The sequence below is a fragment of the Conger conger genome, chromosome 2 (assembly GCF_963514075.1).
Source record: "Conger conger chromosome 2, fConCon1.1, whole genome shotgun sequence".
NCBI lineage: Eukaryota > Metazoa > Chordata > Actinopteri > Anguilliformes > Congridae > Conger > Conger conger.
In genome coordinates this window covers 45980289-46004471 of record NC_083761.1, presented here as the reverse complement: position 1 = coordinate 46004471, position 24183 = coordinate 45980289, and the positions used below count along the sequence as shown (strand labels likewise).

At 42.3% G+C, this 24183-nt stretch overlaps 2 protein-coding genes across 5 annotated transcripts in view; one reads left to right on the top strand and one right to left on the bottom strand.

Moving 5' to 3' along the window:
• Positions 1 to 6: 6 nt before the first annotated feature.
• Positions 7 to 4136, top strand: nkiras2 (NFKB inhibitor interacting Ras-like 2). 3 transcript variants are annotated; one of them, XM_061226490.1, is made up of 4 exons: positions 7 to 343; positions 940 to 1083; positions 1611 to 1852; positions 2920 to 4136. In XM_061226490.1, the coding sequence occupies exons 2-4, from the start codon at positions 990 to 992 to the stop codon at positions 3160 to 3162; spliced, it is 579 nt and encodes a 192-aa protein (XP_061082474.1). In that variant the 5' UTR covers positions 7 to 343; positions 940 to 989; the 3' UTR covers positions 3163 to 4136. The 3 variants fall into 3 exon arrangements, with proteins under 3 accessions (XP_061082474.1, XP_061082483.1, XP_061082493.1); XM_061226499.1 differs by having other exon boundaries at positions 330 to 366; XM_061226509.1 differs by lacking the exon at positions 7 to 343 and having other exon boundaries at positions 373 to 1083.
• A 15078-nt stretch (positions 4137 to 19214) lies between these two features.
• Positions 19215 to 24183, bottom strand: part of znf385c (zinc finger protein 385C) — a 129066-nt gene continuing 124097 nt past the window's right edge. For both annotated transcript variants that reach the window (XM_061231326.1, XM_061231325.1), the window contains exons 7-9: positions 22672 to 22770; positions 22450 to 22539; positions 19215 to 20600 (exon numbers count right to left, since the gene is read on the bottom strand). In XM_061231326.1, coding sequence (XP_061087310.1) covers positions 20370 to 20600; positions 22450 to 22539; positions 22672 to 22770 — 420 coding nt within the window. In that variant the 3' untranslated portion in view covers positions 19215 to 20369. The remainder of the gene's footprint in view (positions 20601 to 22449; positions 22540 to 22671; positions 22771 to 24183) is intronic.

Below are 24183 nucleotides of genomic sequence, written 5' to 3'. Positions count from 1 at the left end.
ATCCTCTTTTCCACAGAACAGTTTTTTCTGCTTGAAGGTCTAGATGTCTGATCATTATGGCTTTAGCTAATTAGCCTGAAATGTGAAAAAGGCTAAGGAGAAAATGGCATTGAGATGCGTTAATAGTGTAATTCAGAAGTATACAGAAAACACACAATGTCAAGCTAGCACCCTTTTAAGATAAGATTTTCGAGCTGAACCTTAGGAACATCACAAGTAGCGAAGCAAAAGTATTTCATGCGACCTCCTGACAACAGGGGTCGTACTATGGCCCATCTCCTCGCGACTATGTCCACGTCAATGACAGTTTATGCCAACAACAGTAAACAGGAAGTTCTAGGTGGTGAGTTTTTGCTGAAATCAATGGTTATTGTCATTTGTGCTATTCTTTGCAAATTATTGTGTATATAATTAATACGGTAGTATCAGTGTAACTGATATATGTATATCGTTTTTATTTGACAGGCAGCTCAATGCATTAATGTAAAGAATCTGCTCGCGAATCCAAGTTTTTGGATTTAACTGGCTAATGTTCCATTTAGACTAATCAGATGCCAGGCTGCACAAAGTTGGCTGGCATACGTTAATATTTTTATACTTTTCTTACTGGTTAACGTAGACGCGACAGTCTGTACAATGTTATTGTCTTTTACAGGAAACATGATTCGAATGACGGACTAAAGAAATAAGCTTAGATAGCTGTGTCGATCATGGTGAACTATGTACCTGACGTTATGCGCCCCCCCCCAAAAAAAAAGGCTGGTTTAAAATTCGTTCCAACTAACGTTAGTTGCTAAAATATATTTTGTTTAATAATGTCATGGTTTACGAATTACTATCATGGTGTATACAGCATCGCAAGTTAGCTGTATCGAACGTTGCTTAAATTAACATGTCTCTGAACCATGTATCTTAATGTGGTATTTCTATATAATTCAGTTCAAGGGTAAAGTTGGATCTGAACTGCAGAGAATCGGACCGTGATCATAATGGGGAAAAGCTGTAAGGTGGTGGTATGTGGACTGGCAGCCGTTGGTAAAACCGCTGTCCTGGAACAATTGCTTTATGCCAATCACGTTGTGGGTATGTATGCGCTTTCTTTGACATAGCTCAATAATACTGAATTGTTATTATGCAGTTTTTAGTACCATGGCTTTCATCCTCAGTCTTCGGCTAACCTTGCAGGTCTCGGGAATGTTTAAAATTGTGCCATATGTTTAAAAAAGATATATTTAAAAAATCGCGAGTATAGTGCAGGGTTCACACATGAAAATCTAGCTCGATTTTTAGGCTATACTTTATGATTTATTTGTCAGAGCCTGTTTAGCTATACTTCACATTTTCCCTGGATACAAACGATCATATCTATTCGATCTCAAGAACGTCTGATTCACTGGTTATTTCATTGGTGTCATGAAAACATATCTCTGTATCTCCATTTTTGTAAATTGTCCCATTATTTCCTAAAGCATGTTGGGATTTCTCACTGTATGCACATGTTTAATGTGTAATGTTTAATATTTAGTCTTCTGACATGAGGGACCTACATAATATACAGTATAACGTAAATGCTATTGACATTGGAAGTGAAAGATTGGGCGTTTCTACAGGTTCAGAGCCAATGGAAACTTTGGAGGACATCTATATTGGGTCCATTGAGACAGACCGGGGTGTGCGGGAACAAGTCCGCTTTTATGATACACGTGGGCTGAGAGATGGCCTGGAATTCCCCCGCCACTACTACTCGTTTGCTGATGGCTTTGTACTCGTCTATAGCATAGACAATAAGGAGTCCTTCAAACGCATGGAGGCACTGAAGAAAGACATTGATCGTTATCGTGATAAGAAAGAGGTGAGTATGGTCCTACACAGACTCGGTCACAGATTCAGACTTTATTATAATCACAGAGGGCAACTGATGTGCAGCATTAAGATCAAATACAAAGCGAAGAGTCATCTCAAGAGTCATATATATGAAACACACACCTATACCTGACATATAGGGTCCAGATGTGCTGTATCTTCCCTTGTCTGGTTTCTCATTGGTGTTTTTCTTACCCCAGTGCAAGAGAAAATCCGTCAACCTTTTTCTGACATTTTCTTATTCCCCGATTTGAAGTCTGCTTTGTCCTTCCCTACTGTGTCACTGACACTAGTGCATCGTGAGCAGTGTCACTGACACTACATTACATTACATTAATGGCATTTGGCAGACGCCTTATCCAGAGCGACGTACACTTGATTAGACTAAGCAGGAGACAATCCTCCCCTGGAGCAATGCAGGGTTAAGGGCCTTGCTCAAGGGCCCAACGGCTGTGTGGATCTTATTGTGGCTACACCAGGATTAAAACCACCGACCTTGCGTATCCCAGTCATTTACTTTAACCACTACGCTACAGGCCGCCCCACTAGTGCATCGTGAGCAGTGTCACTGACACTACTGCATCGTGAGCAGTGTAGCTGAAGCCTGCAGGGTTATCTGGTACACCTGTGAGCCAGCCATTTTACATCCAACAGGCCACAAAACGTTGTAGGAAATAACTACTGCCAACTGGAGGAGAGGTGTATTGCTCACTGATGACAACTGGTAGCCTTTTGGCTGGAGATGTAAGGAGTTACTCCAAAGCCCTGTTTCACAAAGCAGGATTACTGAATTAGCTGGATAACTGCACCGAATAGAACCAAGAACCTTCCAAAATCTGGAACATGGACTGAAGGTAAAACAGCTGTTTTTGGTTTTACTCGACGTATTTATCCAGCCAACTCTGTAATCCTGCTTTATGAAATACCCCCCTGGTTATAGTTGGATAATGAAAGTGACATAGCTTGTAGCTATGACTACAGGCCCAACATCTTTAATATTGAGCTCAAGGGATTTTACTGGTTTGCATAACATGCTAATTGACCATCCTACAACAGGTTACCATTGTGGTGCTGGGGAACAAGGGCGACCTTCAGGACCAGAAGAGAGTGGACTCGGAGTTTGCACAGCACTGGGCCAAGACGGAGAAAGTGCGTCTGTGGGAGGTGTCAGTAGCTGACCGGCGCACTCTGATTGAGCCCTTTGTGTACCTGGCTAGTAAGATGACCCAGCCTCAGAGCAAGTCCACTTTCCCATTGAGTCGTAACAAGAACAAGGGTGGAGGCTCTCTGGACAGTTGAGAACCAAACAGGAGCAGGGGAAGCACTTCAGCTACTATCCAACCAACAGGCAGACATACACATGCATAAATACTCAGGAGGCTTATTGACCGGCAGACACTTCTACACACAGAAATAATGGACAATCAGAAGATCTAAGCAGAGTGCAACTGTTTAAATAATGAAAATATGGATGGATGTGGTCATAGATGTGGAACTTGTGAGGTGTCACCTTGAGCATGTGGGTGTGAATTGAACCACAGCAGAAGTTAGGAACATCTGTTAATGTGTTTATTAGCATTCCCATCTCTATCAAAAGTTTCAGTATTGCCTCTCACAGTAAAATGCTGTTCAATTTCAGTAAAGTTACAGATGCATTCCAATGCATTCCTTCAAAGCGTGTTTCAATGTTTAGTATATTGGTTTCAACAAGTTGTAAATTATAAGACAATGTACACAGACTGAATGTGGACCAATGATTTCAGTGCCTGCTCAGATCTATTTACTGTTTCTGCACAGGTCAATGAAACTTGTTTTTAAATATTACTTTTTTCCTTGTGGCACTGGCTAAATTATGGCTGTGTTACACAGGTTGAACAGAAAATGGGACCGTGACTGTTGCATTATGTACTTAACTACTAGTTTCTGGGTTAGTGCTATTACTATTGCCTATAGTATTTATCAGGTCATATATCAGACTGACTGTCTGACATTTTAACTGGTTAAAAAAATCCTACATTTGCCTTCATATCAACTTCCTGAAGTCTTGTTTTATGTATTATCTCAACAGAATACACTGGTGTTATTCGAACACATGCACTGTTAAGTGCAGTGAGTCGTGCAGGGATGTTTTATGCATTATATCCTAAAGCATCTACTCTTTCAATATGAAAGCTATGTTTATGTTACAAAAAGTGGACACTGCAGTGGAAAGCCATTCCAATGTACTTTGTATCCTTACTGTATGTGTAGTAAATGACCATTTTCATTCTTTATATGCTTCCAATTTGTTGAGTGATCATTTTTTGCATTATTCATTATTATAAATGTTCCTGCTTTTTATATAACTCACTAAAGAGGCATTTCCTACACTCTGATTAACATTGACCCTGGGATAAATCACACATTCAGACAATTGCTAGTCCATATAGTGATTTACCATTTTCATTAGGGCTTGCCCACTTTGTTGACCTCATAAACATACTCTACTATGATCTTGATAAGGGGCTTATTTCACAAAAATACAATGTGTATTTAAATATCTCAAAGATGCAACCATTTTCTATCTCAGATTTTGCCTTTAAAACATACTGTATAATGAACTATTGCCAATAACCACAGCTCTAAGGAAAAAGATAATCAGGTGTTTGGTTTGATAAAAGTGCTAGAGAGGGTCAGGGTGGATGAATGAGATAGTCTAAAGAGGTGGGAATTTAGTCTGTACCAGAAGATGGCTGGGTCTGGTTTGTGTGTGTTTGTTGTCTTCTGATAATCTTCTGAATGTTTGAAGGTACAGTCCCCTTGGTAGCCTGCTAGGCTAGTGCCAAGGTTCTGAATATGTCAGCAGTGTATGAAAGTACAATTATTTTTATAATATATACACTTTACTCCTTTTATGAAACCTTTTTTCATTATGTTGCAATGTGAAACAATCTATTCAGGAATTTATATTGAAAAGATACATGATCTATCATGTTGATTACCCCTGTAACCAAAGTGTCTGATGCTTCTAAATATCATTGTTATTTTTTATTGAGTTTAATTAGCATTGTGAAAAACATAGCAAAACCAAATATAAGCACAAAATGTTGGGTAAAAGGAAGGGTACTGTTCCACACTGCTAGATGCACTCAGAGATGCTCTGCCTCTCCACTGATACATCTTTATGCCCACAGTAAGTCTGCTATCAGGCAGAAACATCTTAAGTTTTCAACATAGATAACACAGGATGCATATTCAAACAGGCATGGAAGATCCCATGGGGAGAATTATGCTTCTCTGAAATTGTTGATTAGCCTATAGTATTCTCATTAATGCAAAAATATGTAAATAGAAATACTTTTCTGGATGACTGAGTCGTAGAAAAGTTGGAAAATGTTGGACTTGTCTGATACTGTTGCACACTGATAAGAACCATTTCAACTTACAATCTGTGCCAGTGGCTGATTTTGATTTGCAAGGGAAATACAATTACCTCTGATGACCAAAAGAGGTCAATAATGTTTTACACAACAGCCTTACAACAAAGTTCTATGATTCTCTGGATTTGAATCACGGTGGAAAATGTGACTGGTAATGTTTTTCTTCTGGCAGAAAGTTCCCAAAGACACCCAAGGGTAAGAGGGGCTCTAAGCACAGATATATCATATTGCATTACATTACAGGTATTTATCCAGAGCTACGTACAATGAAGTGCAAATGAAACCCAGGGATTCTGAGGAAAGTACAGTCCGAGCATGATCACATAGATACAACTTGAACCCTTGACGAGTACATCAACTTATCAACTAGCATACTACGGTTGGCAGATAAAATACCCCAAGCCGGTGGAGGTCGCTGAGCAGGGGGGTGACCTGAGAATGTCTGGGGACATTGAATACCAGACAAGCTGCAGCGTTCTGGATGAATTGTAGTGGTCTGATGGCGGATAGAAAGAGTTGGGTGTCATCGGCATAACAATGATATGACATGCCATGTGCACAGATAACAGGGCCAAGGGATCTGGTGTAGATGGAGAAGAGGAGGGGACCGAGGACTGAGCCCGGGGAACTCCTGTAACAAAGGGACAAGAGGTTGATACTTTACCATCTCTGGGAGGACCTGTCAGAGAGATAGGATTTGATCCAGTCTAGGGCTGTGCCGCAGATCCCTGTAGATGCCAGGGAGGATAGGAGGATGGAGTGGTTGACTGTCAAGAGAGATCAAGAAGGATCAGGACAGAGGAGAGGGAGGCTGCTTGTGCAGCCTGAAGGGATTCATTGACGGAAAGAAGTGCGGTCTCCGTGAAGTGGCCAGGTCTGAAGCCGGACTGGTGTGGGTCCAGCAGGTGATTCTGTGAGAAAAAGCAAGAAAGTTGATTAGAGGCAACTTGTTCAATTGATTTGGATAAATGGAACCTACTCCCCAGGCCTGGTCCCACACTGGCTTGGAGTCAAAACACAAACTGAGGATCCTCCTAAATAGATTGTTGCTGAATAATACTTGCACACATCATCAGTGATGTAACCACAGATCATTGGGTGTAGCATTTGTGGACCACAATTGGCTCTAATTCATCCACCACCACTTTAAGGCCTTCTCTGCGGTCCCTGTGGTAGGTTTAATGGCTTTCTGCTCGTGGATGCCATTGATGCCCAGACTACAATGAACACACAATGTGCTTGTCACCCCTGCATGCCACATTTCCCCACCAGCTCTTCATATTTTGCCCTCTTCCTCTCAAATAAATAGTGAATGTCTGGAGCCAAGACATTGCTCGCTTACTCGTGTGTTTGGGGTTGTTGTCTTGTTGAAACACCCATTTCAGGGACATTTCCTCTTCAGCATACGGCAACATAATCTCTTCAAATATTTTGATGTATTCAAACTGATCCATGATCCCTGGTATACGAACCCAACACTGTAGTACGAAAAACATCCCCATACTCTGATTTTTGCGCCACCATGATTCACTGTCTTCACAGTGTATGGCTTGAATTCAGTACCCGGGGGTCGTCTGACGTACTGTCGACGACCACTAGACCTGAAAATAACTATTTTACTCTCATCAGTCTCCAGAATGTTACGCCATTACTCTTTGGGCCAATCGATGTGTTCCTTGGAAAATTTTAACCAATTCTACACATTCCCTTTTTTCAGCAATGGTGCTTTACGGGGGCTTCTTGCTGATAGCTCAGCTTTGATTAAACGTCTTCTGACTGTAACAGCACTTACAGGTAATTGTAGATCATCTTTGATCTTTCTGGATCTTTCTGATGAATGGCTGAATCTTTGCCATTCTGACTATTCTTCGATCCATTTTCACAGTAGCTGCTCATTTTCTTCCGCTTGTTTCAGGTTTTTGTTGCCATTTTAAAGCATTTGACATCATTTTAGCTGAGCATCCTATAATTTGCTGCACTTCTTCACACGTTTTCCCCTCTCCAATCAACTTTTTAATCAAATGACGTTGTTACTCCTAACAATGTTTGGAACGGCCCATTTTACTTAGCAATTCAGAAGGACATATATTTTATAACAATGTGTGAAACATTTGCTTCCCTTCTTCCTTAATAAAGGACAATTAATGACACCTGTTTTTTCACAGAATTAATTAATTATCTAATTAAACTCCACACTGCTATTGTTTTCAACATGCCCCATTTCAATGAATGAGTCAATTACTCAGAACAAGCAGCGTGCATGTCATGACAGTTGGGTCTGTTGTTTTTCTATTACACTACTACATCTGCAAGTAAAGTATTTGCCATGCAGAAATATCACTACTACTAATAACAGTGGTTCATCAGGTTACTGATGTTGTACTGCTATTTTCTTGAACACAACTGTACCTCTTCCATTCTCTCCTCCCAGGGAACAGTCCAGCATGTCAAACTTGCTCTGCTTCCCCAGGTCTAGCTTCATCTCCTAGTCTTGTGCTGTTCCCAGGTGCTGAACTGATACCCTTGGCTGGGGCTTTCCCCTGGCTCTTACAAAGGTGATGGACCGTCTTGTTTAACTGTGGATTTTGCTCCGAGTGATGCCGCTGCAGATTTCATGAGCGAACACCTCCCAACCCTGGTCGTGGCACCAACCGATAGTGCCCCCTCACCCAGGTCTTTTGGGCTGGAACTGATGATTTGCACCAGTGTTCCTCTTCTTTGGTACAGGGGGCAAGATGGTGTCTCAGTTTGGATGGACTAGGGAGAACATCATAAGCTAACTGAATGAGGAACTTAATGCGGTGGGACTGGCAAAAGTCAGACCAAGTAATCTTATGGTCCACTACCTACTCTCATTTTTTCCATGCTCCTTGCTGCCTCATCCCCACCATTTGTCTGGTGTGCCTCTACCGCTGCTCACTCTTCTTCCTACACAAGCATGCATTGTTCTTTGGCTTGGGCTTTGTTGTAGCATGGTGTTGAGTAGCTCAGAAGCCCTGCTCCTCCAGCCGCAATAGTGTCCCATTTAACATCTGACATGGGACACTATGAACTGCTCACTCAGGCTGTTAAAGTTTCAGCTTGTTCTCCCGTACAGATCAATGCGGTTCAGGCTCCATGGTAGACCCAGCTACATGTGGAGGAAGTGACTGATCTTCCTCTCGAAGACTGTGATAGTAGACAGTGGGACTTGCAGTACTCTGCATCCTTTGTAGTATAGTAGTATAGTGTTTGGATAGTTAACTTTGGTGACTTTTGCTCTGTTTGTTTGTTTGTTCAAAAAAAAAAAAAAAAAAAAATGGCCCTTGTCCTTATCTTTGTTGTACAGGTAGCAGTTGAAATTGTACTTACCTCTAGGGTCTTTCAGCGAACTTATCCCTGGTTATGGGTATGCACTTTGTTGTACGTCGCTCTGGATAAGAGCGTCTGCCAAATGCCAATAATGTAATGTAATGTAATGTAATAGCCTCAGGTGTGCTGCTATTCTCTCCAGGTGTAGCTTGTTGAGCAGGAAGTCCTGATATGGGCACCGGGTGGAGCCAGCGCGCTGCCACGTATCTGTTCTCTCTTACCATAACCTTCACTACTCCCACCCGACTGCCACAATATTTTAAAATACAAATGGTCAGTTTAACCTTTATATGACATTTGTTTTAAAAGGACAAAGTTGTGAGTGTCTTTTTTGTAGCTAGACATAGCGGATTTTTGAAGCAAGAAAACCAAACTGTGGGTGGCTAAACAAATGGCTCAGGTTTCTTACATGACCTCTTTAATACAGTACTTACACTTGGGTGTCATTGGAGGTGATTATATTACTCACACTATTTGGCATTCCATGACATTCATTAGACACTATAGGAACTGATCTTGAACTGTTCAGGGTATACAGAGAGATGTGCAGAGTGACTGTGGATATAGATTTAGTTGCATCATGAAACGTTGTGAATAGCTTATATTTATTTAATAAGTGATATGTCTGAATGTGATATGTCTACATGATGGACAGTTCTCATGTTGGCATGCAATTCAGAGACAGAAGGGGAAAACAACTAAATGGAGGTGCAAAGACAGTCCACTAGGGAGAGTATTGAAATGGCAAAGGCACATTGCATACATTGAAAAATGTGCAAAATGGTAAACACAGAAATAGATCATTATGAGGTTTCTCTGGGGATCAGAACAGCAACAGGCAGCCAGAAGGAGACAGGGCAACAGGACTGATAGAGGAGGAGGAGACAAGTCTGGTAAATGGATCTGTATTATTTTTGTCAATTTTGTAGATTGCAAGAGGAAGGATGGAGATTCAATAACCAACAGGAGACATGATCTGCTTCTAGTCCCCCATGAAACACAGTGGATGCATGTCCTTGCACTGGAACAATTTCCCAGTTGTTATAATGCTAAATATAATTCATTTTTATTTTTTATTACTTTATACTGCAGCCATAGTAAAAAGGGTGCTCCATTATTCCACGTGAGGCAAGAACGAAATTTTAAATCGTCATATGCTAGCCAAGAAGCCCGTGGTGACCTCCTAATCCAAGGCATTTGCTCCCAGCAGTATATCAGTCAGAAGCTTTTCTGTTCATCATTTGGTTTGAATGGAGAGATATTTTTTCTGCTACACTGATTTAGTATTCCCTGCACAGGGGATATAGGTTAGCGCAACTCATAAGGCCACTGTTCTCAAACCCGTCAGTCATGCCAGCATATTACTTTTTTTAAATACCTGGTTGTGTTGTATATTCCCTGGACAAAAAAGTATTCTTCCTGACCCTTTCCTCATCTATTAAGTTCCCCATGTAAACCAAACAAGTATTAGTTTATCCTGATAGTGGACTGAGAACAGTCCTGATAGTGGCTCAAAGGCTTAGAGCACAGGTGTCAAACAGTCTTGGAGGGCCACAGTGTCTGCTGGTTTTCGGGTTGTTCCTAGCACCTGTGGTTCATTTAAGTCTTTGATTGGCTAAAGAGTCCACACACCTTGTTCTCAAGGCCTTAATTGACAGCTGATTGAAAGGCAACCAACCACAAAAACCCGCAGACACTGCGGCCCCCTGGGAATTCAGTTTCACACCCCTGGCTTAGAGGAACTTGAAATAATGGAGCATTTAGAGGGGAAAATTGTGCCTGTGATGGCTGAAACTCCCCCGGGGTATAGCATCGCAGGTGCTGGCACATGGATCAGCAGGTCTGCAGGGGGTGTGTGGCTGGTGAAACCCATCTTATGATTGATGACCCTCAGACTCTGGTCCAGGAGGGCATCTGCTATCCAATGTATGACTATGCCTGTGGTGCTAAGAGACAGGTGTGTCTTTTAAAATCCACATCACATTAAAGCAAATATCAATGTGTCCATAATTTCTTTATTTGGTGTTAGAGGGTTACTGCACTTGCACAGCTATTAATCTCCAGAGATTTGTAAATTGGGATTTATTTTGTGTGTGTGCGTGTGTCGGTCTGCTTCTCTATAGAAAAGGGGGGCAAGTGTTTTCAAGGGTAAAATAAATCTTCACTCTATTGTTTTTCTCATTGTGTCAGAATGTTGTTTTGCTTCAACTAAAAACTCCATCCATCCATCCATCCATCATCACCCGCTTATCCGGATTCGGGTCGTGGTGGCAGTAGGCAAAGCCGGGTATTCCAGGCGTCCCTCTCCCCAGCAACGCATTCTAGCTCCTCCTGGGGATCCCGAGGCGTTCCCAGGCCAGGAGAGATATATAATCTCTCCAGCGGGCTCTGGGTCTCCCTCGGGGTCTCTGCCCAGTTGGACGAGCCCGGAAAACCTCCAAAGGGAGGCGCCCGGGAGGCATCCTGATCAGATGCCCGAACCACCTCAATTGGCTCCTTTCGATGCGAAGGAGCAGCGGCTCTACTCCAACCTCCCTCCGGATGTCCGAGCTCCTCACCCTATCTCTAAGGCTGAGCCTGGCCACCCTACGCAGGAAGCTCATTTCGGGCGCTTGTATACGCAATCTCATTCTTTCGGTCACTACCCAAAGCTCGTGACCATAGGTGAGGGTTGGGACGTAGATCGACCAGTAAATCGAGAGCTTCACCTTCTGGCTCAGCTCCCTCTTCACCACGACGGTCCGGTGCAACGCCCGCATTACTACTGACGCTGCACCGATCCGCCTGTCGATCTCACGCTCCCTTCTACCCTCACTCGTGAACAAGACCCCGAGATACTTGAACTCCTTCACTTGGGGCAAAGACTCATTCCCAACCCGGAGGGAGCAATCCACCGTTTTCCAGCAGAGAACCATGGCCTCGGACATGGAGGTGCTGACTCCCATCCCGGCCGCTTCTAAAAACTAAAAACTCAGGAAGATTATATAAGGTCTGGATGACACCAACTCCAGGCGGCACGGATGGTGCAGTGGGTAGCACTGCCGCCTCACAGCAAGGAGGTCCTGGGTTCGAATCCCCGTCGGCCGGGGCCTCTCTGTGCGGAGTTTGCATGTTCTCCCCGTGTCTGCGTGGGTTTCCTCCGGGTACTCCGGTTTCCTCCCACAGTCCAAAGACATGCACGTTAGGCTGATTGGAGAGTCTAAATTGCCCGTAGGTATGAGTGTGTGAGTGAATGGTGTGTGTGCCCTGCGATGGACTGGCGACCTGTCCAGGGTGTATTCCTGCCTTTCGCCCAATGTATGCTGGGATAGGCTCCAGCCCCCCTGCGACCCTGATCAGGATAAGCGGGTTCAGATAATGGATGGATGGATGGATGACACCAACTCCTGCTGCAACCAAAGTATTAGCAGCATTGTTGTATTAGCACAGCCCCCCTCCACTGCAATGTCAGTGGTTGTTCTATATAGAATTAAAAATATATATAGCTTTTTTAAACTTAGGATGGGTGTCTTTGAGCCTGTGTGGGGGTGTGTAGGCTGAAAACCTTTGGGGCATCACTAGAAAACAGTCTTATCTACAGTCATGTCTTATGCAGAAAACAATGGCTAAGTAGTTATTGATAAAATCTCACTTTGATGTGGATATGTGACATAAGTTAATTACCTGCTGGTTATGTGGAGGTACTACAAATTTTATGGCTGTACACAGATCCCTGAAGTCGGTTGTGTGCACACTTTAAGAAAACCATTAATTGATAATCAATTTTAGGTATGAAGAATGCAAGAATCATGATCAATTCTGTTTTAAGACATGATAAATGTCTTGTAGGGCCGGTTTCACTTACATGGATTAAGCTCTTTCACTGACACAGAATTTGGTCTCGGCTTAATCTATATCTGTAAAACTGGCCCATAGTGTGCAACATGAGAAATTAATTAATTCATGACTGCACTAGCATTATTGGAGTTAAAACTGAAGTTCATTTGAGATTTGTATATCACGGTTGCATAACACGCAGATTCGCCACTTTAAGCCAACATGAGCAACTTTCTTCTGTCTCAGTTATTCTTATAAAAGTGTAATTATCTTAAGAGTTACATATGGGTTTAAATCCATTACCATTATAAATAAGGCCCCTGGTGTAAACTATTCTACTTCTTTAAGGTTTATGCTCCTTTTTTTTTCATCAGTTATGCGACTTCAACCTGGTCCATATTGAACACAGATGAGCCTTAAAAAAGTCATAAACAGAAAAGTTTGTTTAGATTAGTCAACTCACTGTAACATGCTCTTTTGTGCTTTTGTCAGATTGTTCAAAATTTTGTGTCCTCTTGCAAAATCCCTGATGCTGGACAAGAGGTTTTCTTTAAAACATGACACTTAGGTCAAAGTGAACTGAACATTGTAACCCTCCCAATCACTGGGAATTACCTTAGTATTTGCCATCAAATCCTCCCATTCCTGCACTGAAGATGCAATTTCTTTCACGGACCAGAGGGGACTGAACCCCGGAGGAAGAAACTGCATGCAATATGAACTCCTCAATGTCAACTTTGTTTACTGAGCTTACCCTCAGACTTCCCATGAAGGGCTGCACAGGGCTATAGTTCCTGCAGTCTTTATATCCCGAGACTGTCTCAGGTTGTCACCTGAGAGACCCCACGGGGACAAGCTAAGACACATCGGATGTCATGAAGCAGAACGTTCAGCACGCCATGTCCCTGAATCCCAATAAAACAGGACGTGACACCGATAAAGTGGAAGCTCTAATCGATTTATTGTGCCCTCCACCCAGTTTTTCCATCTTACTCTTCTCTATACAGCAATAACAATAAAAGCAATGAGCAATCTCTTATCAAAATACAAGTTCTTTTCTTTCACCTAACAGTTATGATACATCAGAGAGTAGGATAAATTGTACAATAAACATTACAAAGGGAATACAATAAAATACTGGCCAAGTCCCGGTATAGTTTTGTCTTTTTTCCTTTAATGTTTCTTAATTTACATTTTTCTTCAGATCAAACACAACTGATCACATGACTTGAAATACTGATATATACAGTTGGATGCACAAACAATGACCTATGACCAACATCCTTTCAGTCAGGTGATACTCACAGTGATTCGTACCAAAGGAGGCAACGGTGAAAGGTTAGGATGGGAATTAATTCAGTCAGTTTTAACTACCTGGTCAGTTAAGGGACAGCTCAGACCAATTGTGCTTTTATATGACCAACCAGTTTGCTCTGAAATTCCTATCTTGCTGAATTCTTGGGGTTGCATTGTCAAAGCAGACAAATATCGCCTTCAAACACACAAAAGAAAGATGGTCATATTACACAAAAGATACACAGACGGAGAATGCCTAACCAATTTACTGTATGCTTCAATTCCCCTTCCAATCTACTTGTGCTTAAATTATTCCAATGCAGATGTGCTAATATTGCGTAACATTGGTAGCATTACTCCTTTATCTCAGGCCACTGCTTTTAATGAGTGGGAAAAGATCAAGCGCAGCCATAGTCATTTCTGTGGCACAGTCAAGTGAATTCATGTATGGTGCTTCAAACAGTCCATTTGAGTAACATGCTCATTAACTGATTCCGTGACCTCAACTTGAATCCCCGAAGCGTCTCTTCAATGCTTTGAGACCATTTGTGCTTCTGATGCGTAAAAACTTGAGCAGTCCCATCTCAAGTCGCGCTTCAAAGTAAGCATTGATAATTCGACAGAATGTGACAGAAATAAATGGGCAAACCAAAAGCAACAAAACAAGCGTATTGTTTTGAGTAAGCACTTGCTGCAAAGATAGCTGATTAACAAATAGCAGTGACAGTTATTGCCATGATTGCATTATTACTTGACTTTTTTGGCACAAGCTCCACTGGCTTCACAGCATTTATGTACAAAGTAAAAGAGACTAAAAAAAGCTGGCACGGCTTTCCGGCAAGGATTATGAACACATGGTCTGCTGGAAACACCACAATATTATATAAAGCAATAATAATGTAAAGCTATAAAACAGAACAATATGCAAGTAACACAAAGTAGTGTACAGAGGAGCACCTTGTTCCAACTAATCCTCAGAATCGGAGGAAGTAAAATGCGTGACTTCTTCAGCTTGGAAGACTTTATCACTGTGCATTGTTGTTATGCTGTTGTGAGGACTTGGATCTGATAAGACATAACCAAATTCTTCAGGCATGCCTTTGTGGAGAATAGCAAGAATAAAACATAATGTAGTCTATAATGGTTAGGGAAATGGGACTGTAACTGAAATGTTTGGGGCTTGATTTCCAGCTGGAGCACTGCTGTCATACACTTAAAGGTACAATTTTCAACCAATGAGCTTCAGTTATTGTACTGCTATACAATATTTTAGTACAGAGTATCGGTCCATCAGTTGTATATTTTGAAACCCGAATTTAAGGACTATAAACACAGGCAGTTATCATGTCAGTGATCCTTCTTCAATGATAGGAAGGGATTTTAACGATGTAACGATGTTTTAAGACAAAAATCGTACCTATTGTACCTTTAATGTGACTTGATGCCCAGCTGTATACATGGACTGTATGTAAAAAATCTGGCCTGTGATGAGGATGACTGTCTGCTGCAAGTCTGTTAACAAACACTGGCCAATGTTAATACAAACATCATACCTCTTGTTCAGGAAAAAGCTGATCTCTGCTACATCAGAGATTAAATTCAGTATTAATGTTCAGGTGTGCTCATATTCTACTGTAGATAGTACTTCTTGGGGGGGAATACAAATTAAATACTTAATCACATGACAGAATGACTCAAAATCAATGTTTGAATCATTGTTTGATACATTATACATTAGTTAAGCAAAAAAGAAAAAAAACACAACAAAAAGTAAGCCGGCATTAAAAGCATTAAAAAGCATTAATCAGTAAATTGCAGGCCTATTGTTCAAAATGCATTGAATGTATCATGCACTGGATTGAATTGGCTACGTGCATAACATAGGGATGTCTAAGAAGTTCTCACTGACATTTTGAGCTGTTGAGACAAGTCTGTAGAATCTCTAATAAAAGTACACCCAATTGCAGGTATGAAAGCTGCTCTCCCTTCATTCCTGTGTCATTGTGGCCTTTTGAGTGAAAATTATTCATCCACACTTGTGTTTTGACAGCCCTGACAAAGAGCACATCATCTTTTTGTCAGTACAGAAGTCAAAATATTTTTGAGAAGGTAATGCCCTCTTTTCTGCACTTACTAAATGTAAGACCTGTGTTAAGTGATAAACCTTGGTGTGAGGAGGGGTAGAGCTATGGGCTAAAGCAGGGATCGCCAAATCTCATTCCTCGAGGGCTGAGAACTGCTGGTTTTCCACCCTCCCTCTACCTGGGAGTCTAACTTGTCAGTTAATTATCTGGAAGGAAGGAAAGCCAGAGCTGGGTTTGAATTGGAGGGCCAGATTTGATGATCCCTTGACGAAATGGATGAGGGATGTTTTAAAGCAGATCTGAGCCTTGCCACATTTGGCCCTCAGGCACCTTGGTTTCTTCAGCTTTATGCCTGAAGATGCCATTATCCTCCCATCTCTATCTCCATGTGAACACTTTCCCACGCTAAAATCATCAATTAAAAACATAGCCTCACTGATGACATTGATGAAGATTCATAATAGGCCAATTTCATACTTCATTTTCATATTGCTCACAGAGGAGGTTTGCAAGTTCAGCGAAGATCTGTTACCCCAATTTTAATGCCTCTTGGCAGTGTACTTTTTCCAATAAAACCTACCAGTCCTATCTGTTAGCAACATCCAATGCAAAAGAAAAAGCATGTGCCAGATGCATTCTTTGTCTGAAAAAATGAAATAATCAAATGTTGCAATGCCAAGACTTTGTTTCCACTGCAGTTCTTTTGTATCTGCTTTCCACTGCAGTTCTTTTGTATCTGCTGTCCATAACACAACACATTTCAACCTTTCTTCTCACCGTTCTTGTCCTCTCACTTGTCAAAATGCTGAAAGCCCAGCCGGTCTGCAGATATTCACCTTTAGTTTCAACTCACCACCCTCAAGAGATGACCACAATGCATTACAGACAATTGACAAGTTAAGTTGAGAGTAAATGGGATAAATTTAAAAGAAAAACTCACTCAAAACTCAGAAAAAAATATACCTAAGGAAGGCAAAAATAGTTTCTTCCACACAAGACATCTAAATATTTTATGTTTTCTGTTGCAGAGAACTATGGCAGACATTTATTGTGTGGAACAAACTGACCCCCAACTGATCATCAAAAAAATCAAGCCAAGCAAAATGATAAAAATGACTTCAAGTTGCTGTCAGAGGACGAGTGAGTTTTTCAAAAACAGAATCAATACTGCCAGCAGCGCAGGATGGGGTCAACACACCACAACTTGAGCTGTATATTTCATTGAGATCTGGAGACCTGAGAAGGCCAAAGACTAATCCGTGACTGTAGGCTGCCTTGCCTACAATGATGTCTCAGAAAGGCCCTTTATGCATTGTTTTCCCCCACTCTCTGTTGTTTTTTGAGCAAAATTCTTCATATTATTTTATAGAAATAAACAAACACCCAAGCGTATTCAGCATTTGTTACATTTGTGTTTTAAAAAGGAATAAAATATAAGAAAAACTAAGAGAAAAAGCACAGTACACTTTTCCAACCTTTCTTAAGCACATTTCAACTGTACATACATCAATGGAATCCACAAATCCCTCAGATAAATTTCAGTTTGATAATAACAATAATGATAATGATAATAATTGATAAAATCTCTATATTTACTCTATTATATCTATCTATTTAATATATATTTTTTACAGTTTTTGATAAAAATCAACAATTTTGGAGACTTCCCTTTAAAAATGAAACAACAAAACAACAGGCTGGTTCAATGTTCAGGGATTTAAGATTACTGGATTTCTATGGCATGAAAACTGGCTTTGTATTCCCAAAGACCTGCTGTTGACAAAAACAAAAAACAAGGACGTTTCCTTTGAATCGGCAGGAAGTCAGGATGTGAACTGTAGATGGCGCTGCTGTATTTCCACAAATGAGACCGAACAAGACAAGCGGCAGAGAGGGAGAGAGAGAGAGGGAATGACGCTCAGGATTTTTGTCATTTTGGTTGATTTAAATGACAAACAGAGCAAGGGCGCTAGCGCTGTTGCGTAAAGAGTGTAATGTAACTTTATGTTGGCCCTAATTTACAGCCTTTTACAGCCTGCAGTAGCAATGGAGACCACTTGGCCCAACTGATACACCTTTAAGAGAGGATTCAATCTACCGTAAGACAATAACAAAGTGCTGACAAAATGTATGGCATGAAGAACAAGGTTACATTGTATAAAAAGATAATTCCAAATAACTGTCACCAATTATGTATAAATCCAGTTTAAAATAGTCTTTCCACTGTGGTGAATGCATGGTTCTCTAGGGCCCACCAGCAGGCACTAAACCATATACACTTCTAAACATTTGTCATCTTTCAAACAAGGTTTTTCCAGTGCAGAAGAAAAGAGGGAGTGGTGGTGTGCATAGGTCTCCTCGTCTCTCCGTCCTGCTTTTGGTGATGGAAGCAGCGCCGTCACGGTTCCCTGAGCACCTCAGAAACATGGGCTATCCACACCTACCCACCGTCGCTTATTCCACCCAACAACCTCGTTTGTAATTTCCGTCCTCCCTGAACTGAAAAGCCCCCCCAACCAAAGTTACATCACCTTAATTTATTGCTTTGAGAATATAATGCAGGATTTAAGATTCACGTTGCTGTGTGTGACAACCCTGGGGTTAAGATCACTCCCCTATACTATATGGGGATGAAGAAATATAAGGGGAAGTTTTGAAAATAATAATGCTAATGCTGGTATTACTTAAACTGGAGTGCTTATTAAAGTCCTTATTAATTGCCACTTCTTGTTAAAAACAGAATTTATTACTCAACCTCAGATGCTTCCAAACTTATTTTCGACATAAAGTGTTCCCTGTATGTTATACATTACACAGATTTAGAAATCTGCGGATAATAAACACAGTGCGTGTCTGCACTGTGATGTGCGTAGCCGTTCCTCATTAAGCGGTTTGTATCATTACGTGCTGAAAACAATGCGGTACTCCGTGCTGCGCTAGTTCACCAAAGACATCAGCGGTGGGAGCTCAGGAACGGTGCACTGCTGGCTTACGGTTACACCTCCTGCCTCTTGCTTTGTCTCCTGGCCCATAAACATCCCTGACAATCTCCCGCAGATGGCAGAACAAAGAGGAGACATTGGAAATCGCTGCGAGCCGCTCCCCTCCACTGCACAGCGGCAAGACTAAGTGATGTGCCTCAAACCCAATAGATCAATCCGTTTTATCCCTTTATGCCATTTTCAATCCTATTGTCCATTGCTGCAGCTTCTGCACATGATAAGCACTTTCCTATTGAAAGGGTATACCTTGCACGCTACCATCAGGCAAATGTTTTGGGGGTTTGAAGTGTACAGTATTTGCTTAAAATGTAATGGCAGATTATATGTAAGGATAGATATTGACAACATTAACTGTATTGTTAGTTGCTTACAGTATCAAGTCCAGCACATGATACATTATCTTTAATATTGCTTGATATGGCACAACAAAAACAAAATGCATGGAGTATAAAAAATGTCTAAACTAGGGGTTATAGCAGCTTGGTAATATGACCTCTTTTAAGACTCTCATGAGCAATTTATGATTATTCCATTCAAAATACTATTCAGAGTTGATTATGTACATGCCTTTTGGTAGTATGACTCACTCCTCTCTAACAAGATATGAAAAAGAACAGGGTTTACTGACTCAGTTACCCAAGGCTCGATAGTGTGTTTTTGGGGAGGTTATTTGCTGTGGAATAACCCATGTTCCTAATAAGCCTGAGGCTCCCACTGTCAGACGTGCCGAGTCCACATCAGGCTATGGCTACGGGATGGACGTCACCCCATCCACCTCCCCCAAGCCCCTGAAATGTGCACCTTGCTCTCACGCCAAAGTCAAAGAGGCAGATTGTCTAAGACTGGATTCCTCCAGGTTTGTTCTCACAGAAATGTGCTGATGAGAAATCAACTCACCCTATCAAGGGTAAAACCCCACAGTGCATTGCACGGGCAGGTTCGCCACCAGCATTTGCCTGTGTGGGCTGCCTGACGGGTTCAGAGCAGGTCCTTAAGAGTGGAAGCCTCATGAAGCCCCTGCAGATTCAGTCCCTGTTCCCACCCCCTTTAGGTTGCAGGGGTGGGGAGGGGCACAGCCATCAGTGTCACTGGACCCACCTCCAGTCCACAGGCTGTGCTACCGAGTGGGTTTAGACAGCACTGGGTGACCAGGAGACAGAAAGCGCCTGCTCTACCCAGTAAAAAAAATATCTAAGAAGCATCAAGTAAAGGGATCTTGTTGGTGGCAGTCACGTCACACACAGATATAGGCTTACCTCACTATTGTCGTCTAATAAATAACACAAACAAATAAACTTGACCTAATGCCTTTCCGCAACGTCTGTTACGTCCGTTTTTTATGAAAGTGGGGAGGGGTCCGTGTCCGGCTGTCTTCAGGAAAGAAACAGCAGAAAGAACAGTTGCGAGACTTTCACGTTCTGCTGTCTCTTCTCCGAATCTTGTTCTTAACGGCTGAAGCCCATGGATCGATTAGGCCTGTTTTGCTCCCTGACTGCATAGTTCCGCTTGGCTCTGTGTGGGGACGTCAGTCGTGGAGCCTAGTAAGGGGAGAAGATAATGGGGGTGTGCGTGGCCCTCAGGGGCCCCGGGGCGGCCCTGAAGAGAGCGGGGCTCAGTAATGGTGCCTGGATGAGCGTGGCGGTACCCGCAGGGTGGCGGAGGGCCAGGGGGTTGGCTGCCATGGTGCAAAGGGTGGCATGGTTCAGCGGGCCTGGGAGGAAGCTCGCCGTCAGGCTCTTGGTCAGCTGCTTCTGAAGGGCCAGTTTGGTCTGGAAGAGACGGCACAACAAAGAGGAGACATTGGAAATCGCTGCGAGTTCCCCTCCACTGCACAGCAGCAAGACTAAGTGATGTGCCTCAAACACAATAGATCAATCCGTTTTATCAATTTATGCCATTTTCAATCCCATTGTCCATTGCTGCAGCTTCTTTCTGCTCATGACAAGCACTTTCCTATGGAAAGGGTATACCTTGCACACGACCATCAGGCAAATGTTTTGGGGATTTGAAGTGTACAATATTTGGTCAAAATGCAATGGCAGATTATATGTCAGGATAGATATTGACAACATTAACTGTATTGTTAGTTGCTTACAGTATCAAGTCCAGCACATGATACATTATCTTTAATATTGCTCGATATGGCACAACAAAAACAAAAACAAAATTGATGGAATATAAAAAATGTCTAAACTAGGGGTTTTAGCATGACCTAGTAAGAAGTAAGTAATATGACCTAGTAAGAAGACCACCAACACACATCAGTATTCAACAAAGCAAATGCGTTCACCTGATAGTGTTTACAATGCATGCAATTACTCTTCACTTATTGCACAAATTCAGGCATCTGTTTATGTGCGTATGGACATTAGCTTTGGCAGTTCAGAAAAAGTACTTTGCCGAAGCTGATTTATCGTCGCCAGCTTAATGAGAAAATGCCTTCCACCGTAGCATCTTTTAATTTCATTTTTGTAAACCGTTTCCCCATTCCATAGGTCAATTGATTTTTCCCTGTTGCAATCCAGGAAAGGATCTTTCTCCAAGGGTGTAGCAGACTAGTCTCATCCTGATCTGGAAGCCATACCCTAGCCCAGTTGCTGTGCCAGAATTGTGTGACCTCCACTGTCTTTAAAAAAAGCACACACTGACCCCTCTAGTCCATCGACTGGGACAGCCTGAGAAGTCTGGATTGTGCTGACCTGGTGACCATAAAAGGTAAATGTCTGCATATATATAGCTCCTATAAAGTGCTCTACAGTTGATGCTTATCATTCATCCATTCACACACACACACACACACACACACACACACTCACAGCAATTAGCTGCCATGCAAGGCACCAACCAGTCAGGAGCAATCGGGGGTTTAGATTTCTTGCTCGGGGACACTTCGACACACCCAGGGCGGGATCAAACTGGCAACCCTCCGACTTCCAGATGACTCCTCTTACTGCCTGATCCAAAGCCACCGCCCTGACCAGGCTGAGGATTAAGAATGTCTGCCCTGCACACCGACATGGCTGTGCCTGGTGCACAGTGTGGTCAGGCTGTGCCCTGCACTGATCCCTCCCACAGTCTGGCATGGGTGGTGTGAGAGCTGACAATATAACCTATGACCTGAGGTCGTAAAGAGAGGAGGGGAGCCTGCAGACTGGCTTTAAATACCCCAGACAAGAATGTGCACTCCTCTGGGACTCTGTTTCCCTAGCAGCTGGAGAAATATAAATCCTGTGGGATAATAAGCTAGTGTTTGTTTGAGGGTCCCTGTCAGTGTGAGGGCACTTGGTCCAACCTAATTTAGTAAACATTTACAGTATTTGCAGTTATTTCTAAGCTTTCCAACAGCAGACCTGCTGTAGCCTCATAAGTCACACTCCACAGACCTGGTTTAGGCACTAAATTCTTTAAGGAGTAAATGGGTGTGCATTTGCCATCTGTAAGGAAAGGCAGACAAGCAGGAATCTACTGTGGTGCATTAGCTTTGAGCCTGGCTTGAGCAGCGACTTTGGGCAACCTTACTATGGAACACCAACTCTCTAAGAAGCCATTCTCCTGCTCCGGCCTGTCTAAACCCTCACTGGGCACAACCAAACTGTGGTTCCGATCCCAAGCCCTCACCTGAGGAGAAAGAGTGGTGAGGTTGCTGTGGTTGAACACTTTCTTCATGGCAGAGACAGCCCCGCCAGCGTACCCGCTCCATCTCACACTCTGTAGGGAGAGAGACGGGGAGGGGGGGCGGAGAGTATGAGCGTGTCTGCAAGCGTGTGTGTGTGTCTGAGTGCGCTTGGCTGTTGTACAGTGCACATGTACTGTAAGCTAGCAGCAGTGTTGGGAACTCACAGCTAAGATAGAGTTCTGTTGGCTCTTGTTGTATGGGCTGAATTTTGGTTTGGGGGGCTTGCCAGCCAGCCGGTCCTTGTGTCTCCGACTGTTCATGTGCTGAAAAAAAAAAATATCGGGGTTAAGGAGCAAGACACCTCCCTCCCAGTTACCCCTCTGTGTAACCAGATCTGGTGATTCCGTCTAACCCCCCAAACCATTTGCAATCTGGCTCTAGTTCCTTTCCAGCCAGATATTACTTGTTAGTATGCAACCTACAGTACTGTATATACAGTACACCACTAAGGCTACAAGTCCCAGAAGGCCCTTTGGGATCAGAAAAGCCTTATGTTCAGCTTGATTGACAGCAACTATTAAAATGACATCCTTGAAAGACTATTCACTGGAGCTGGCAATCGATTCAAAAAATAATGTGGCACATTTGAATAGCTGCCTCATTCTTATTCTGTCCTGAAAACATTAAGTTAATAAGACTTATAATTAACCCAAGTCTGGATCTGACCGCATAGCTTCTTTGTCATCTGCACAAAAGAGATTTAGAAAAAAATTTGGTCATTCAGACCAACTCTTGCATTATCTGTTGCCTTGTTCCTTTTAATAGCCTTATCCTGATTCATTTTCATAAGCTGAGGAGGTACCAAGGACAAAAAAATAAATCCTGATTTGACATAGTACATGAAGTCTGGTTAAAAGCTGAGATGGCTTGGGTGGCTTTTATTACACAGAGAAGCAGCCGAGGCTCTCCTGTGTCCAGATAAGAGAAGCCCTGTAATGTATTGGGATGATAAGAGGACTATTGCAGTTATGGTCACCGCTTTTTCTGTGTATTTGTGGTATGTGTTTGTGGGTGTGAGACCTGTTAGAAATAATAAATGAAATAACTGAAATAATAAATTAAATAACTTTCCAGTTTTCCATTAAAGTCACTGGTACAAGCTTATCCATTCAGCATTACTGAATGAATAATACAGAGTGATAGGGTACTTAACTATAAAAATGTGTCTTGAACCAAAGCAGATTATATGTAGTAAAAGGATGGCTTTTTAACTGCACCATCTTCCTATTTTCTATGTAGCTTTTTTCTTTTCTTTATGTATTGACATATATATCTATATTTTCTTTGTGGCTATAACACAGCTAGGGTTTATTTCCTCATCTTATTTTTAACTGAGAAATGTGATCACCATGAAGTACTCATGACTATGTTCATTTTTGTGTCTGATGTTCAATCTCACAGCAGATTCCTCTCACGGGAGAAAAGGCCATAAAATAATTTAATCGCTTCATTGCGAACACGTCGGTATGAAAATGACAGCGTGGGCAGGCTGAAACAATCCTCCCATTTCTCTACCATTTCGAAGACAGCGTTGTGACTGTTGGGCGGAAGCCATCGTGACCAACCAACCATGGATTTTACAAATGCCACAATGTCCCTTCTTAAACTGCGCTTATCCTGCTCTAACCCCGTCTCCCTTCCCCTTTCTTCCACCTGGACCTGAGGTGGCTGTTACA

Excerpts from the sequence above, each read along its gene's own strand:
- nkiras2 (XM_061226490.1), top strand. The coding sequence starts at position 990 with ATGGGGAAAAGCTGTAAGGTGGTGGTATGTGGACTGGCAGCCGTTGGT. Across the intron at positions 1,084-1,610 it reads TTATGCCAATCACGTTGTGG|GTTCAGAGCCAATGGAAACT; the intron begins GTATGTATGCGC and ends GCGTTTCTACAG. Across the intron at positions 1,853-2,919 it reads GTTATCGTGATAAGAAAGAG|GTTACCATTGTGGTGCTGGG; the intron begins GTGAGTATGGTC and ends ATCCTACAACAG.